The sequence below is a fragment of the Callionymus lyra genome, chromosome 6 (assembly GCF_982586985.1).
Source record: "Callionymus lyra chromosome 6, fCalLyr1.hap1.1, whole genome shotgun sequence".
NCBI classification, from domain to species: Eukaryota; Metazoa; Chordata; class Actinopteri; order Syngnathiformes; family Callionymidae; genus Callionymus; species Callionymus lyra.
The window spans coordinates 8034192-8054151 of NC_141823.1; the positions used below are offsets into that span (position 1 = coordinate 8034192).

General features: G+C 39.4%; 1 protein-coding gene across 1 annotated transcript in view; it reads left to right on the top strand.

Moving 5' to 3' along the window:
• hcn4 (hyperpolarization activated cyclic nucleotide-gated potassium channel 4) overlaps positions 1–19112 on the top strand; it is a 120614-nt gene extending 101502 nt beyond the window's left edge. Inside the window, exons 7-8 of the mRNA XM_087793399.1 lie at positions 11794–11958; positions 16685–19112. Coding sequence (XP_087649525.1) covers positions 11794–11958; positions 16685–18999 — 2480 coding nt within the window. The 3' untranslated portion in view covers positions 19000–19112. The remainder of the gene's footprint in view (positions 1–11793; positions 11959–16684) is intronic.
• Positions 19113–19960: the final 848 nt, after the last annotated feature.

Here is a 19960-nt window from a genome sequence, read left to right on the forward strand (position 1 = left end):
CACTATATGTGGCCCCTGATGACATTTTCCAAGATGAGGTTATATTATTGTGTGGCAAGATAACTCAAAATTGGATACAAATATCTAAACGGAATTTCCAGGAAATGTTAATGCAAAGAAAAGAAGATTAAAAACTGGATCCACGTTTCAGTATAAGAGGAAAGTGGCTATTTTATCTATTGGATTTTTATTGAAATATAGTTATTTTTTTATTAATTTATTTTTAATTTATTTTTTAAATAAATAGTAACCTTGACCAGTATCCTGACCTTTACCCTTATTGTAACCATAACAAATTGAATTAATTATATTTTAAAACATGTTTTATAATTTTTACAATTTTTATTTTCTTAACTTCTTAAATGTTATTTCTAATATATTTATTAATTTATAAAAAAAAACAAAAAAAACCTAGTCCTAGTCCTTAACCACTAAAAATGTAATATTCTGTATTTTAAAAGTATTTTTTAAATAAGTGAGTAAATAATGTACGTTATAATAAAAATAAAAATTTGAAAACATGACAGTGCTATGTCATGTTTTCAAATTTTTATTTTTAACTGTTTTTTAACTCTTGAGTGTTCTCTGGGTCAAAGTGACCCGAAGAAAAAAAATGTGTTTGTGGTATCCCTTGTGTTGTCTCTGGGTCAAGGTGAACAGAGACAATACAAGGGATACCACGAACACATTGGTTTTCGGGGCAATCGTGTCACCTTGACCATGAGATAACACAACGGTTAATAAGGCTTTATCAGAAAGAATAAGATAAAACGTTGCAGAGCTATTAGCGCCTCTTAAAGATCTAATGGATTCAAACTCTTCTTATTCAATAATTCCACAATAAATGAAGCACAATTATGCCTCTTTGATCCACCATTTTGACTCTCCACTAGCTTTAGACCCTTGTCCAGGGGAATGACCTACTTTTTTTTTTTTTAGACAATTTGGCGACACCGTCAAAAGTCGTTTTTGTTGTCACCGTTAAAAACCCGGGCCGGTTGTGTGTGTGTGTGTGTGTGTGTGTGTGTGTGTGTGTGTGTGTGTGTGTGTGTGTGTGTGTGTGTGTGTGTGTGTGTGTGTGTGTGTGTGTGTGTGTGTGTGTGTGTGTGTGTGTGTGTGTGTGTGTGTGTGTGTGTGTGTGTGTGTGTGTGTGTTTGTGTGTGTGTGTGTGTGTGTGTGTGTGTGTGTGTGTGTATCTGCTCCAGCATCAGTTTCCGAAGGTTTTGTTTCCCGCGGCAGCTGAAGCAAGTCATTGATTCCAGATGGCATTTACAAACACAAACATCCCCGCGACCTTGAACGTCGCTGTACTTTGTCCTTCCCTCGCTCGTCAACATAAACGCAACGATGAGATGTGGCACCAGCCCCTGTGCTGAAGAGAACCCCCCACAACCCCCTCGCCAGCACCCCCCCGACCCCCCCCCCGTCGGTGCACGCTAGCCAAATGCAAGGTGTTTGCTTGGCTATGCTAATGCTGTGCGAGAGTGAGCATGGCATGTCACCGGGAATCAGGAGCCCACTGCGGATGTTTTAAAGGTTAGCGCGAGTCTGGAGCCCGGGCTGCGGGCGGCGTCGGGGAAGAAGATGGAAGCTGACAGGAGGACTCAAGAGTCCAGGTGAGCTTTTCCAGACCAGGCTTCTGGACACGGATCCTTCACCGCACACGGAGTCGGAATAAAACACGTGGATGTTGTTTTTACAACAAACTAAAATGTCAGTATTTGCATCGACTCTGAAAGTCCTTGTTGTGCCTCGACTCAAATGATGCTAATGTGGGTTTCTTACAATGTTTTGTATGTGTAGTGGCGTCTGTATCCACAAGGGGGCGTCCTGGTGAAGACAATAGCAGTCCCTGATGACTCCTAGATTGTTGTGGTCTTGTTTGTTGCTAACAGTAGGGTCTACAGTTATCAATGATGCAGTCGCTGAATCGCACACGTTATACAGTTCATGTCCAGAACTCTGAATCAAGCTACAAAAAAATGTGGGATCATTTTTTTTTTTAAACAATCGTACTCGACAGTTTCTCCTCGACACATTTCGATGAATGCTGAACCGAACAGGTCTTTGTCATGTTTGAATCGAACATTTAACCGAACACCTTGTGATTGAAGATTCTGGATCTGCGTGAGTCTGACTTCTTAACCGCACACTTCAGAGTGGACTGAGATGATTGATGACATGATTAGATAAGGGCTTTTTAAAAGGGCTAAACCGCACACATACAGAAATATTGATCGGTACTTATCTGTCATTTTCGGTAAACTGCTGAATCGCACATTAAGATAGAAATCTAGGACAGAAATTTGCTCTTGAATTGAATTGCTTGAATTTTAGGAGTCGTTCTGACCTTTAAGAGCACGTCAAGATTTGGACTGGGTTGAAAAGTTTGGCGCTTTATGGGATTGACACAACTGAACCACACATGTGTGTTAGTCTCTGTGATTTTAGTTCTAAATGTCTAAATCTTCCTCACTTATCTCACACACAAGAAAGTAATTATTAAATAAAATAAAAATATATATATTTTACTGTAGAGTTTTGAACCGCACACATGTCTAAATGTCTGAATAACATTAAACACTAAAGTGATTGTTAAATTAAATTTTTAAAATATATATTTTACTGTATAAGAGTGTTGAACCGCACACGTGTGATAGTCCTTGTGACTTGACTTCTAAATATCTGAATGGATCCTTACTAAAGACACAAGTAAGAAAATGAAATAAAAAAATACATTTTTTACCGTGTTAGTGTTAAAAAACAAGTATTTAATTATTAAATGAAAAAATAATGTACTATATAAGAGTGTTGAACCGCAGATGTGTGCGACTCCCTGTGACTTAACTTCTAAATGTCTGAAAGATCCTTACTAAAGACACAAGTAAGAAAATGAAATAAAAAATACATATTCCACTGTGTTAGTGTTGAAAAACAAGTAATTATTAAATGAAAAAAAATAAAAAGTACAGTGTTGAACCGCACGTGTGATAGTCCGTATGATTTTTACTTAGTAAATGTCTGAATCATCCTGACTAAACACACAATAAATAAATAAAAAAGTAGAATTTGTAAGCGTGTGTATAGTTTTCTCAGTAACAGTACAGGAGAGTCATGTATTTGTTGCCTTGCTTCAACATACTCAGCCCTGTGTTGCTCCCACATCACCTGAAAAGGGTTTTTATTGACTGTTTGTGGCATAAATATCTGCTCCCGCGGCGGATGTAGCGACTGAACGTCAATAAACCGGGGCTGAGAGCGTAGCTTGTCTCCTGCTGTGTGTCTGCGGAACATGTAGACCTGTCACCAGACCCCGGAACATTGTTTGGACTGACGAACACGGGAGATGGAGGCTCTAAATGTAGCGACGCTGCAGCGTGAAGGTGCCTCCCCGAGTAAACACATGAATTCAATGCAGCATCGGAGAAAAAAAATGGAAACAAACAGAGGACTGGTAAAGATTTATGAGTCATGATGATACGGCGCAACAAGAAGCTTATGTTTCTTTTATTGTTCCTGTTGTCGGCGGGTTTTGTTGGCGGGATTATGCAAAAAAACTAGTGGAAGCCAAAGTTCATGACATTTGTGGGAGGGTTGAGTCACAGGGCCGGCAGCTTTTTGAGCCTCCGCTCAAAAGTCGCTTTTGTTTGGTCCTGAAGAAAGTTCAAGAGGCTCTTTTTGGAAATGGAATTTACAAGTTTTACTTGAAGAAAACTGACGGTGTATTTACGTAATTTGGCCGTTTTAAGAGTTTTATTTCAAATTCCAAGATGAATCAGTGCCATAAGAATATTGAATATTGAAGTGAAGTTGAATATACATATACTTTTATATTAAAATGTTCTTGTTTTTTTAAGCATTTCATTTGTTTTAAATTTAATTCAATAATTTGGTTATTAAAAGGTTGAATTTATTTTCGTCTTCGTTCCATTAATTGTACGTTTTTTTTATAAATGATTTATTGTAAATATTTGACTCTTTTTTAAATGATTTTATTTTTACACATAGAGTTTTCTGTTATAATTCTAATAATTCAAAAATTACATTTTCCAAACTCAATATTTTTTAATTTTTAGCCTTTTAAATTCAATATACGAATGTTGAATTGAACCATTTGATAGTCTGGTGGCACTAATCTACTTCCTTGTATTCAAGTCTTTACGGTGAAAGCATCAAAAGTTACATCTTCTGGAAAAATGTAAACTTTTTAAATTGAAATCTTTAAGTTTTAATAATATGACATATTAAACATTCAATTAAATAGTTTTATGTTAAAAGGTTGAATTCTTTTTTTTTTTTTAAATAATGTATAGAAAATATTACCGAATATAATTTTTTTCACATATAGTTTGTTATTCTAATTTCAATAATTTAAAATCACATTCTCTAAACTCAATACTTCATAATTCTTAGCCTTTTTGTATTATTTTTATTTTCAGGTTACTCAATGTTTTTTATTGCATTTTTTTCATTTTGCTACACTACAATGCAATGTATAATGATACTGTAGTAAGGATATATTTGTAATATTGTCCAATACTTGACTCTAGTGTTGCAGAATTTATAGACACATGACTCTTGAAGAAGTCATAACTGCTTTCATTGGTTTTCCAACCAAAAATGTGTCCAAACATCATCTTTAAAAGCTTCAGTCACTGTATCCTCTCATCCTCAGTCATTGCCGGAATCTTGCAGGATTATATTCTTCCTCTAGCTGCGGAGGCCGTAATGACTGCTGCCATCTAGTGGTCGGAAGTTAAATTGCAACACAAAGATTGCAATTAAACAATAATATAAATTCATAAATCGAATTATTTGATTTTTATAAAGGAACTATGATGAAATAAAATATGATTTTAAAGCTAATAACATTTTTTTCAATTATTATTTGTTAATAATAAACTGCTACGGAGCCCCAGACATGAACTAGTGGCACAAAAACAATAATTTGTGGCCATGAAATACTCATTCGTGGGAACAAATTAATATTATTATTCTTTCATGTCTAGGGTAGGAAGTTGAATGTCTCTACAGTGTCTTGACACACCTACAATCAAAGCTCTTTGTGCAAGATGAAGCTCACAAGAGTCGCCACAACTGGAAAAAAAAAAAAAGAAAACCAGTGTTGAATGATGAAATGTGGCCGAACGTGAGCGTGCTCTGAGTGAAGCTTAATTCTATATTGGGCGCTCTTCTCTCCACGAGCCGGTGCAGGGACTCCAGGGAACCGTCGCTCTCCTGTAAGAGCTCCGGACACGTGGGCTCTGACAGAACCACCGCCTGCGAAGGTCACCGAATGTGACGTCTCGCTTCTTTTCCAGAGCAACATCCAATTTCCATCGGTGTCATTCAATTTTGATGAACGCTTTGTCTCTCGAGTGCGAGAAAAAAAAAAAATCCCCAGCAGCTTCTCTCAGATGTAGGTCGACAGCTTCCGCTCAGATCAATGACAGCGGAAAGTTTGTGTTTATATCTCGGGGAAGCATCAATAATCCAGAGCGGACAACATGTTTAATCCAGGACCACTAATCTTGTATCATCGGACGTCTTCTGATTCACATCATCAAAGATCTGGTGGAGATGTCGCCGCGGCGACGGCGAGGCTGGCGGGTTAATGACCGCGGCCACGATTTTTTTTAAGAAGACGTCGTGGCCCTCGCGTCACGAAGATGAAACGCTAATCTTGGATTTCACGCGGGATTGTGACGACCGATGAGTCAGAGGAGCGTTCATGAAACCATGGAGTTTTACAAAACACTCATGGGATCCATGTGGCATCGACATCGACACACACACTGTCTGGACAAACGCAAAACGAATCAGATGTCGGGATTAAACTTCTCGACATCTTCTTGATCAACATCTTGTCTCATTTCTCTTTCAAATCTTCTCTTGAGTCCTTCGGAGGCTGAAAAAAATGTATTTGCTGATAAAATGTTTTTTGGTTTATTGTATTGCTGGAGTAAATATCATATCATAAATCATAAATAAATAATACACTATGGATGCTCTTCTGTGGTGTGGGGTTCCACAGGGGTCCATTCTTGGCTCCTTGATTTTTACATCGCCACATTAGTTTGACATATTTTTTGTAGTTTCGGAGGCTAAAAGAAATCTAGTAAAAAAAAGTTATTTGCTTTAATGTGTTGCTTGAGTCAATATCATATCATAAATCATGAATAAAAAAATAATACACTTCTGTTGTGTGGTGTTCCACAAGAGTCCATTCTTGGCTCCTTGATTTTCACGTCGCCACATTAGTTTGACATATTTTTCGTAGCTTCCAAAGATGAAAAAATGTAGTAAAAAAAAGTTTTTTAACGGGTTTTGTTGCTTGAGTCAATATCATATCATAAATCATAAATAAATAATACACTACAGATGCTCTTCTGTTGTGTGGGGTTCCACAGGGCTCCATTCTTGGCCCCTTGATTTTCACGTTGCCACATTTGCTTGACATATTTTTCGTAGCTTCAGAGGCTAAAAGAAATCTAGTAAAAAAAAGTTATTTGCTCTGTTGTGTTGCTGCAGTCAATATGGTATCATAAATTAATTAATAATACACTATGGATGCCCTTCTGTTTTGTTGGGTTCCACAGGGGTCCATACTTGGCTCCTTGATTTTCACATCGCCACATTAGTTTGACATATTTTTGTAGCTTTGGAGGCTGAAAAAAAGGAGTAAAAAAAGTTATTTGCTAAATTGTGTTGCTTGAGTCAATATCATAGCATAAATCATACATATATAAATAATACACTATGGATGCTCTTGTTGTGTGGGGTTCCACAAGGCTCCGGTCTTGGCTCCTTGATTTTAACATCGGCATATAAGTTTGAGATATTTTTCCTAGCTATTTCTCAGAAGTATCATTGTTGTTTTGAGGCCAAAACCTTCATTACTTGGACCAGGAAAAAAAAGGATTTTGGGGACACATTTTGGTCATGTGACTAAAACTGGTTGACATTTTAGTGTGACATCTGGTACCGTGATTGAAATTGTATCTTGAAGAGTACCCCCAGCTTTTTATTTACACACATATTTAAACCTTTTATTTTATCTGGATAAGGTACTTTTTTGGCATTTGAAATGTCAATAATGGCCGAATGGCACCGTTCTGGAACTCTGGTAGTGAAATACCAGCTCAGAAACTCACAAACATTTTTTATATCATTATTGTCCCCTGAGAATTTAAAAATGAATCCATTTTGTTCATTTTCCAACAGGCAGACAGAGATTACTGTTACTCAGAGATTACTTGGCAGAGTTAATAACATAGTTTATGTTCTATGGGAAAGTTGTTGACGCTCTTATCAGCTCCGGCTGAATGACTTCAGAAAAAAAAGGCAGGAGGTTTGCTTGGATATGATTCAGTCTGACTTCCTGTTGGAGCCTGAAGTCAGTAGTATAAATTGATGCGTCATGTTAGCCACGTCTCATACTAGTGGGCCACTCCCTCTGGTGGCCACAAACCTCACTGCGTGTCTAAAACCACATTAAAAAAAGGGTTTGTTAATACTTTGGAATCATTCTAAATGAGTCAGTATTGATTAAGTAACAAAGCACATTTATGACTGAATGCAAAGATCTGTTTATTTCCAATTTTTACTTACATTCTTTTTTTTTTAAACAAGTTTTTTTGTACAATACTATATATATATATATATATATATATATATATATATATATATATATTTTATATACAGCATTCATTTTTGTGTTGCAATGAAATTACAGGCCATTAGACAGCTGGGGTCTTTAAATTTGCAGATAAAGGAAGAAAGAAATCCCACATGATCCCGGCGATGACTGTGGACAAGAGGATACAGTGACTATGTTTGGACATATTTTGAAATGAAAGCAGTTACGACTTCGTCAAGAGTCATGTGGTCTGTAAATACTACAACACCAGAGTCAAGTACTCGACAATACTACACCTATATACTTGTTATTGCAGTATTACTATATACTGTATCTTTGCACCTGTATTGTAATAATGTATCGCCAGATTCTAGATACTACACATCCATATTTGTGTCACCGTCATAAGGCAGAAACTTTTCCGCGGAAATAAATTTAGACCCAGAAAAATGCTTTTAGATCCAGGTTAAGAAACTTTAAACGCTACAAATTTAAACATTCTGGCTATGACTGAGGCCGAGAGGATACAGTGACTGCAGGAGCTTTTAAAGCTGATGTTTGAACATATTTTGGTTTGAAAACAAATGAAAGCAGTTACAACTTCGTCAAGAGTCATGTGGTCTGTAAATATTACAACACCAGAGTCAAGTACTCGACAATACTACACATATATCCTTGTTCTTACAGTATCACTATATACTTTATCGTTGCACCTGTATTGTAATAATGTATTGCCAGATTGTAGATACTGCACATCCATATTTGGGTCACCATCATAAGACAGAAACTTTTTTTCGTGGAAATAAATATAGACCCAGAAAAATGCTTTTAGATCCAGGTTAAGAAAATTAAAACGCTAGAAATTAAAAGATTCTAGCTACGACTGAGGACGAGAGGATACAGTGGACTCCAGCAGCTTTTAAAGCTGATGTTTGGACATGTTTTGGTTTGGCAATGGTACAAATATATTCTTGTTACTACAGTCACAATCACAATAAATCGTGATGTTTTGTTACCAGTTTATTGTGATACGCATCATATCGCCATATTCTTGCCAATACAAACCTCTATTTATGTTGCACTTTTACACTCTGTGTTTCTTATCAACGTTCGGTCGTCAACATCTGCTGATCTTCCGCCTCCGACTGTTCGTCAGTCGCTGCCATGAGTGTCTCTTTCTCTGCTGGTTGACATCTCAGTGCTAAGTGTGCTGCACTTGAAGACAGATGAGGCCAGAGCGCTCGCTGCACCGCCTCATCTCGGCGATGTTGGCAAAGCCACAGGACAAGAGGATTTAATAGCTAGCAGCGCTGCTCCTCTCCAGAGGGGATTACTGGAGCGCCGCTGCGAGAAATGGACCCCCGGTACTGCTGCCAGGCCTGCCCCACTCGCTCACGTTTACAGTAGACGAGCACTCTCGCTCGCTCACGTGGAATTATCTTCACGAGTTCACAATAACTTGCTGGACTCATCCATGTGCACACAAACACGGGAGCGCACCACACATAGGGTCTTTTTCCCGCTGTCCTCGCAAACCAGGCGTTTTGTTTTGGCTTCTCATTTCATGACACACACACACACGCACACGCACACGCACACGCACACGCACACGCACACGCACACGCACACGCACACGCACACGCACACGCACACGCACACACACACACACACACACACACACACACACACACACGCTCGGTGACCAGAAACGATCTCACACGATTGAGTTCACACTCTAAAACTGGTGATCATTTCTATGTTTATACATGTGTGTCATTATTGTACGGCCAGTGAATACTCAGATATGAACAACAACGTTGGAAAGGAAGACAAAAAAACAAGAGGGTCATTTATTTTCATTATTATTACATATTTCTGTCCGTTTTACTTAATCATTTCAGAAGAATAGTCTATATTTAGGTCATTTATAAACTCAATTTACCATATATAGGTAATTTATAAACTCGATCACATTTAGGTGATTTATAAACTCAATCATTTTTAGGTAATTTATAAACTCAATTTACCATATTTAGGTCATTTATAAACTCAATTTACCATATTTTGGTCATTTATAAACTCAATTTACCATATTTAGGTCATTTATAAACTCAATTTACCATATTTAGGTAATGTTTAAACTCAGTTAGCCACTAACATCTAATATAGATTGAAATGAAGCAAATGTAAGTGAGTTTTGCATCAAACTTTTGCATTAAATCGGTACCAAATATATTTAAAAATATATATGTTTTAGTTTTGGTTTAAACTGTTGAGTATGTCATGTATTTGTGGTTTGGAAGGCTACACTGTATAGAAACGATTGTGCTGCATTCAAGGACCATCACATTATCTGTCTTCTTGTCATGGCGTCCAATTGGAATTAATCTATGTGTTTACTTTGGGAATTTTAATTTTTTTTTTATTTCTGACAAGAGTGATCTGTGACTGTAGTAATTTCAGATTTAAAAATTAACCTTTACACGCCATTGTTGTATGATTCACCACTGGGGTCTTCCACCCATGGTCTTGTCTCCTTGATGGGGCATGAGTTCAATCGTGGAAAAAAAATGCTATTTAATTTACACAATTTTTTACATACTTTATGAGTAATTGGGTGTTTTTTTTAGTATCAATTCAACCCAAAGCCATTTATTTTTTAACAGTTTTTATCTATTTTTTTAAAAATGTGTTGTTTTTTGGATCCATTCACCCCCTTCAAGTATAGAATTCCTTTCAAATTAAATGTATTTATTTCAAAAACATTCACTGAAACAAGCAGATTAAGCAGCTCTTGGTGAGTTTTTATTTGGTTGCTGGAAATTGTTGTTACATTACTAAACTAAACTAGAATATCAAGAACCTAGAAAGTGTTTGATACTTAGAAGCATATTTGATACCAATATTTATCACAAATAAATAATCAATTGAATGATAATCATTTGTTAATATAGATATTAATTATTTGGTCTCAGAAATAAATATTTTGAAATGTACAATTAACAATACTCCTGATCCTCACTTACGTGCTCCTGAACAGCTTCAGGCGACTTTTTAAAAGTAATGTAAGAGTCGCTTAATTTTCTCTCTGCCTCAATCTGTTTCTACCTTCATTCAGAACGTCTTTGCCCCGAGTCCGGATTCGACAGTTAATAAAAAAAAATGTGTTTGAGTCACAAACTAAAAGGTTGTTAGCCACAGTAAGCTAGCCGCCGCTAATAACAAAATTAAATCTGTTGAATACAGTTAGTTAATAAATAAAAGGTATATGTTCGACAAACCTTTTGTTGTTTAGCAAAGACAGGAAACACAGTTGAGGAAACTCAGCCTTTCATTGGAATTGACAAGGAAATACAATGACTAGGATTTCCTGGTGGTAGCTGGAGCCGATCCCAGCTACATAGGGTGATAGGCCCGGGACACCCTGGAGAGGAGTTTAGTACCTCCCAGGGAACAGCCGCACATTCACAACAGTAGATAATTTAGAATCAACGTAGGTTTAGTCAAGGACTATGGAAGGAATCTTCAAGTCAAGCCTCAGAAGTCTCAGCCGCTTATTGTATCAAGGCTAACGTTGGATTGATAGTTTTGGTTTTATCCGAAATTTATGTTCCAGCTCATGACCAGAAGATGTCGAGCGGAATACTTGTGAGGTTTACAAAGAAAACGTAATTCAATAAAGAGTATTTTTAAACTGATTTCGGAATTATCTAAAGACGTCCGGGGCAGCAGCAGCGAGAGACGTTGAGCTGTAAGCTGGGAATGTTTTTTTTTTTTTTTCTTTCGTCAGACACAAACTGTGAGTCGTTTCCCAGAATGGCAGGGAAGCAGATGAGACGAAAGGAGGGAGAAGAAGTATTAGTGGAAGACAAGCTGCTGACGAACGTGTGTGTGTGTGTGTGTGTGTGTGTGTTGTAAATAATCTCTGCCGACACGTTTATTTATCATCGTCATGTAAGTATAGTGAGATACACGCGGGTGTGGTTCACGGCCTCATAAATAAAACACAGTACAGACGCACACGCATGACTTAAACACACGACACGGTAAATAAAAAGAAGGTTTTAATGCTTTTGAAAACAGAGTTGGGGTCACGTTGCTCGAGGGGGTTGAATCCATACACGGACCTGACGGTGTTTGTTCGGTTCCCGCAGAGATCTGTTTGCTGACTCGAGGCCGCAGGACCGCCAGCGTGAGAGCCGACACCTACTGCCGCCTGTACTCGCTGTCCGTGGACAACTTCAACGAGGTGCTGGAGGAGTACCCCATGATGAGGCGGGCCTTCGAGACCGTGGCGCTGGACCGGCTGGACCGAATCGGTGAGAATCTTCTTATATGTGACGAATAGTAGGTCCGTCTCTGTGTGTGTGTGTGTCGGTGTGTGTGTGTGTGTCTCTCTGTGTGTGTGTGTCTTTGGGTGTGTGTCTTGTAAACTGGCATGTAGACTACTGACCTCTCAGTCAAGGTTCTAGGACGGAAGCAACTATATCAGGTAAGTGGCAGGGGGGGAAGATGAGGCAGTTTTTTTTATTGTAAGGGGGCGCAAAGGGGCGCAGAAGACCCCCATGAAAATCGTAATACTTCCACATTTTTGATGAAATATAAATCATTTATATAACATACTAATTAATGGGGGAATTCAAGATTTTAAGCTGTTTTTTTATTGTTAGGGGGCACAAAGGGGGGCAGAAGAGCCCCATGAAAATTCAAATACATACAATAACAATGCAATGTTAACCAAATGGGTCACACACTAATTAAGGGAGATTTAAAGCTCCTTTTCGTTGATCGTAAGGGGGTGCATAGGGGGGCAGAAGACCCCCATGAAAATCGTAATGGGTCCACATTTTGATGAAATTTAAATCATTTATATAACATACTAATTAAGGGTGAATTCAAGAATTCAAGATGTTATTTTATTGAGGGGGTGCAAAGGCGGGCATAAGACCCCCATGAAAATCATAATAAGTCCACAATTTGATGAAATTTAAATCATTTATACAACATACTAATTAAGGGGGAATTTAAGAATTTAAGCAGTTTTTTTATTGTAAGGGGGAACAAAGGGGGGCATAAGACCCCCATGAAAATTCAAATACATACAATAACAATGCAATGTTAACCAAATGTGTCACACACTAATTAACAGAGATTTTAAGCTCCTTTTCGTTAATCGTAAGGGGGCGCAGAGGGGGGATGAAGGACCCCCATGATAATTGAAATCAGTCCAATAAGTCAATCAAATGTAAACTATATTCAGTACACATCAAGTAAGGATAACTTCAGCTACTTTCGGGAAATTATTAATTTCCCATAATTCACCCTAATTACCCTTAAATTTCCTCCTTTTTGGGGGGAATATAGTTCAAAATATATATATTTTTGTAATTAATTTGTAATATTTATTTCAGTAATTGATATATATTTCAGCTAGTATTTTTCAAATGTTCAAACAGTGAATCTGTGGGATCTGTTTAGGGTGTCTCCCGCCTCTTGCCCAAAGTAGCTGGGAAAGGCTCCAGCCCCCCCGCAACTCCACTATCAGTAATGAAAATGAATGTAGGGGGTTCAGGTCAAAAATTGATTGATTCTTATATATATACGATAGGACCAGGTCTGAAAATGAAGATACTTTTTATTTCATCTTTCTATGGTGTATGGTTAAGGAGTATGGAAAGATTTTTTTTTCTTTAAAATCAGGGATTTGGGTCACCAAAAACATAGGCCTTAACAATGGGGCCAATGGGGTCAAGGGTGGCACTGTTATCCTGTTGTTTTCAATGGGAAGATTACAATAAATGTGTTGTGTCACTTGGATTAATATATCTGAGCATTGGTTTCGGCGGATGTTGTTAAAACTTAGTTGAGCCAGTGAACAGTAAGTATATTATATTTTACTTGATTTTCAATCAATTCTTAAATGATGAAGAACACTAACAATTAAATAAATGGATAACAAATGACTATACTATCATATTATATATCCCAAAGTACATCAGTAGTACAAGTAAAATTAGGTGTGTCTCTCTGAAACTTCAATAAATAACATGTATTTGACTTTCTCACTAAATAGTCTAGCTTACCATAGGCAACAGTTCGCAAATTTGGTGTAGTTCGGCATCCGTCTCTGGCCTGGGTCGGACTGTTTGCCAATGGTTGGAGGTACTCCGGGGACTCCAGCCTCCAATCCACACAAACTATACATCAACTTGTTCCTCGTAATGTATATTTTAATATATCTATTTCGCGGATTGTTAACTTTATGATTTGTATTAAATTTTCACCGATAAAAACGTCCTTACCTTGCCGTTTCACTTTCCAGCGGCCAAAAATCCTCCAGGTTTTTTCGTAGATGCTTCTGAAAACATGAGAATACCCGAACAATCCCTTATATGCGCAGGGAAACCCTCCGGAAATGCTTGAATATGGGACGATGCGAAACCCACTCGCCGCACGCTTTGTGGAATATCTCAGCGTCCTTATTATTTAACTGAGAGCCGTTTCAAATGCACTTTGACAACTAAATTCTGCTGTTTTTTTTTTATGTATATTGGTCCAGGATTTCTTCAGACATCGCCTCAGAAAGTTTTGAGACCGGGTGTTCACAGCGGTTTCCCTGGGGGCGGGTCACAGACCTACAGTGACCTACAGTTAGGCTAGTTCTCTGTTGTACAATAACAAGTTTGTGCATTTAGACATACTCAAATGAACGTTTTTTCCTCTTGGTAATTTGTGTTTTTATATCAAATCTTTCTGTAATATTTCGAGATGAAGGAAGGCTGGAGTACATTTTCTTCTATATTCACTAAATACCAATAAATTAAATGAATAAACACAAAACAGTCACCTGTGATACAAACATTACTGTAAAAACAATATCCATTTTGACCAAATTAATTTCAATAAGCTGCTGATACAGGATATGACTTCGAACACGTACCAAAATATACTAATATGTTGACTGTTGACTTTGGGCATTTTACCTGTGAATGAGTCGTGAGAAACAGTTGATACTTTAGGGGTAGTTTGAAGGATTGTATGACCTAATAAACAAACAAATTTTTTTAAAGATTAAGGCAAACGTGGAGGACCAACCTGCTGAAATCCGGCAGATTTTATGAGTCGGTTTTAAACCGCTCAACCCTGAAAACTGCGGCCGAAAGAGCCATCAGTGTTTCCCGGCAAGAGCCATTAGAAGACATTTAAGGATGGCTGGACTGTTCACACGGATACTTAAACGGCGGAAATGACTTCCAAAGCCACGTGCACACAAACATGCAGATAGTGCTCCGGTTTTGAAATCCCTGCGTGACATCTCTTATGCATACAATTGATATTCCCTTCATATCCGTCAGCGTTCCCAGGCTCCCGCTCGGGCAGATGAAAAATTCACAATGAAAGGCACGCCTGTATCATCACTAAGCCACTACCGCATGCTCTGTTTTATCTTCCGCTATGTTTAGAATGGAAGATGGGGGGGGGAGAAAACTGCTTTGGGGGGTCCCTTTGTAGAAAATGGCTGCTTTGAAAAGATGCGGTGGGCTTGATAGCGGGTTCTTGTCGCTCTCCCGTGGCTCTTCCTTCTCTTGACGCTCATGTGCCCGTCTGCTCTAATAAAGTCACTCCGACAGCAGCGAGATGCTAATTGGCATCTTGATGGACGCCTGATTAGGGAGATGATTTACAGGGATTCTAATGGCAACGTTTCCAACACCCCCGAAAAAATGAGCAATCCGGGGGAAGTGACGGTAGATTTGCTTCACTCAGTTGACCTTGTCATCGCCGGAGTTTGATGAGATTTCCCCTCCTTTTTTTTATAAGGAAAACAAGTTATTAAAACTGCAGTGATCTCCAGGTGTCCTTGTGAGCATTAATATAAGAGGGAATTAATTTGTATCTGTAGTTAAAGTTGAACTAATGTGTTGATTTAAGTGTCGCTTAAATTAATCTAGGATCTCTATTGTACTCATCAGTAGTTTCTGTTTGTACAAAACTCTCTTTTCATTGAAATATTTACAGTAGAAAATGCGATTAAGCCCCGCCCACTTCGTTTTTCAAGATGTGAAATCTTGTTTACCATAAATAACCACACCCACTCCAATGTGATTGGTCAAACATCACCAAGGGACTTGTTGTAAAAACAAAGCGATGTGTGATCACAGCTGGCTGAAGGAGGAGTGAAGCCAGTATTTTATCAAAATGTCTCTTGTAACCTCTCATTCGTCCAGATTTCAGACATAATAAAGTAATATGTTGAAAACATGGTCATGATGAGGGACTTACTGCATCTTGGAGAGAAAGATTCAACATTCGAAACATGTGAGCGAGTCAGGAGAGTTGGGTTTTCACATTGGTTGACCTTTAAGTTCACCAACATTAGTCAAAGTATTCAAAGTCACTGCAAGCATAAACTGAAATACCTTAATATAGTTAGTGAAGCTATATTATAATTGGCACTAACAAAGCTAACTTAAAACTGGAAAGCAGTCCTGGGTCTAAATGCTTTTTAAAAGATCGGAAAAGTGAACACTATCAAATTCATCTTTTACCCCGGATTGGATTCAACTTTGAGAGATGTGCAACATTTTTTTATGGTAAGATAGCAAAGGATGTATGACTGGAAAAGGTCTGTTGTATTTGTTATTGTTGTTTTTGCCTTAGGCTCTTGACCTTGAGTAATCTCAGTTTATGAAAATAAACTGGAAAACACAATCTGTGATGACATCTTTTTCTATGATGTAGGAAAAGTGGTTCACAGACAACAGTTATGTCCCTACAGCTAGGAAGAATGAGAACTGAACAAAATTGACATCCATGGAGGGGCAATTTGGGCCAGAAAGGGCTTAAAGTGATATTTCACCCAACATTTGAATTTCACTCATTTTCATGGTTTTTTCCTGTCTGTGAGGCATGTTAGCCATTTAGCTTCTGCTACAAACAAGCCTAAAATATAGACTTATTAGCGATGTGTTCTGAGGCTACATGCCGCAGGAGATTCGACCATTAAGCAACTTAACTCACTTGTACTGTTTTGTGTTTTCACAGGCAAGAAGAACTCCATCTTGCAGCACAAGGTGCAGCACGACCTCAGTTCAGGCGTCCTTAACTACCAGGAGAACGAGATTATTCAGCAGATCGTGCAGCACGACAGAGACATGGCCACATGCGCTCACCTGATGCAGAACCTGCCACATCATTCACCCCCTTCGCCGACACCAGTCATCTGGGCTCCACTCATCCAAGCACCTCTCCAAGCAGCGGCTGCAACCACCTCTGTAGCTATTGCCTTGACACACCATCCTAACCTTCCCCCGACGCTCTTCAGGCCACCTGTTTCTCTACTGGGATCGCTGAAGGACCCACCTAGCCGGCATAAAAAAGTCCAATCTTTTCTGCCTTTATCATCGGATCCAAGTTCCAATGGGAACTCTCCACCAAGCACACCATCGAAACAACGATCTGCAGTTGACATGTCATTGTTGGCATCTTTCCGAGCTCAACACATGACTGCTGGATCAGGGTCATATTGCTCAAACAAACAGGAATCAGGCAATGGGAACGGGGCAGGATATGGGTTAAGTGGAGGAGGTGTTGCTGCCTTTTCCCTTGGAAGACAGTCATCTGTTGACTCCCCCTCATCTAGTATGGCTCAACTCCACCCACAACCACAACATCAACAGTCGTTCTGCTCTGGCACACCACCTCCATCCAATCTTTTTCACCAGGGCTCAAGCGGAAGTGGAAGTACAGGGTCAGGAATAAGCCACGGTCCTAGTGGAGGCTGTGTTGGTGCTTCAGGTTGGTCGGCAGGTGGAGCAGCTGGGGGTTCCATGGAGGGGGCAAGTGGAGGAGAAATGTTTTGGGCTGGTGAGGACTTTACAACTTCTGCATTGGAGATGCCCCCTGTTGGACACTTTAAAAGAGGAGCCGGTGGATCAATAAGAGGGAAATCAGGGGAGTCTATAGGTGGAGTATCCGAGGAATCAACAATTGTTGCCTCTCCCAGATCAGCAGGTCTCACAAGTGTTTCAATTTCAGGGGTTGATGCAGAAAGAAAATCATTGGGGGCAGTCTCACTTGGATCAATTGGTAGGAGTCTAAGGGGGTCATTAGACGGAGTTCCAACGGATTTACTCTTAACAAAATCTGCTCACGGATCTTTGGGAAGAACATCCGGCCGCTCAGAGGAAGTGACTTCTGCCGAATTGGTTGTAGGACTTACATCTAGTGGGTCATTAAGGAGAGTGACTCCTCAATCAGTGGTTACTTCAAGATTAACCAGAGGCATGTCAGTGGGTCCCCTCCAAGGGCTTCCAAGTGATTCATCTATAGGGAATTCTGCTGAGTCGTTGGCAAAGGCTTATGGCGGGATGGTAACTGGTCTTATTGGAGCAAATCAGAGTGGGTCAAGTGGAGGACTTTTGGGAGCACATTGTAGCAGAACAACTGAAGTTGGAAGTCATATAGCAGGGACATCAGTTTTATCCTCTGTAAGCGGGAACACTATTAGCTCTTCTTGTTGTCCTAGTCCAGTATCATCCAGCTCCACTAGTCCATTGCCAGGTCAGCTATTCCAAAGCCAGACACTCCCTAAACCTCCTAATGTGACGCCTTTGCAGCAGTTTCCTGGGGCCGACAGGACTAACAGCGGCTTAAATCTCCTTCACTCTCCACCAAATGGCTCTCCTTTATCTGCCAGAAGACAGCAAGGACAACAGCCCCATGAAGGATCCACATCTTCACTCAATCAATTTAGCATGGCAAGTCTCCAATCTGGCTTTTTGCCTTCCCAGTTGACTCTTGAGAGGTCTGCCTTGGCCTCGTTGGCCCAGTATGGCTCTGCAAATGCCTCCCCATGCCTTACTCCAGTCGCACCAAGCCCTACTATTCAAAGCCCAGTGACAGGGAGGACCTTCCACTACAGTGATGCCTCCAGTGTCACGGGATCCCACAGCTCCCTTCTCATGCCACAGTCTTCCCTTTCTTCACAGCTTCCATGTCAGCCTCAAACAGCAGGACGAGACTCTCAGCTCGGTCGTTTCTCAGAGGATCTAAAGTTGTTATCAAGTTCACATCCAACGCTTCCACAAGAGACGCCGCAGGCCGTAGCCCAAATTCCTTGCTCATCAATGGAAACTGGTTATTACACCTCACCTTTCTCTTCGCCCACGATTGTGCCCAAACCCTGTAGTGCAGTGCCAGGCCATATGACTCCTCCCGCCCAGCTATCGCCTGGGCATCACCAGACTCAACCGTCCCCAGGGACATCTCCGTCCACGCATCTACAGAGGGGTTCTCCTTCATACTCTGCCGATCTAGAACCTCAAACTGTTCGCTCGAAACTTCCGTCCAACTTGTGAGGATTGATCACACCCTCCTGTGCTCCTCCGCACTGAAACATTATAAACACACTTTCTGTTTTTTCTTTGTGAGACTGCACTGTGCTCCACGTTTATTTTACCCAGATCTTTACTGTGATTATCAAACAACAGCCGCAGATTTCCAGAAGCTCAGACTTCACTGTATTTTTTTTCGTTCACGCATATGTATATAGTAGATATATATTTAAGTTAAGGGACTCGGAGGGTGTGAATACCATCTTCATTCAAAGGGTCATTTTCTATAACTATGCCAAATTCATCTGGTGAAGGTGTAGGCCGTATACCACTCAGTAATAATACTTTTCTGCAGGAACCTATGCACTAATACCTGCATGTAAACAAAAAAAGAAGCTTTTTGTGTGTTTCAGAACAATAGTTATCCTAACTTTTTCCTACACAAAAACTCTTCTCTACAAAAGATTATTGTACCTTCTCATACAGGATCACATATTGCTGATCTTTAAATGTATAGATTGTACTTATTTATCCTTGGTGTATACTTTTCTGGTTAGACGCGAAAAAGACATTTTAGGATACCAAAAAAGACTTTCAGGCGAGGCCAAGACCTCACCTCCTCTAGGCCCTAGAATCCTTCTTTTCTACCATATAATTGTAAAAGAACTGTTTTCGTATGCAGGGAGAAAAGGGTTCACGCACTGTCCCTTGAGACAACAGCTTTGGAGCTATACCGGCTTTTCGTGGAGTCCTCAACTATGTCCGAACAAGCTCACTTTGTCTTCCAAGCTCATGCCGCTATTGTGTGTAAAAAACAAAACATCTGTCAAGTTTTTCTTCCTGACTGAATGCAAACGTATGAATGTTGGTGAGATCGTCCATCAGTGGGATATGGTTCATGAGTTGCAGTCCAAACATTTGGGTCCTAAATGAGAAGGAGATAGAGAAACAGTTATGTTTTTTGATGTTGCATCCAGGTTTGTGT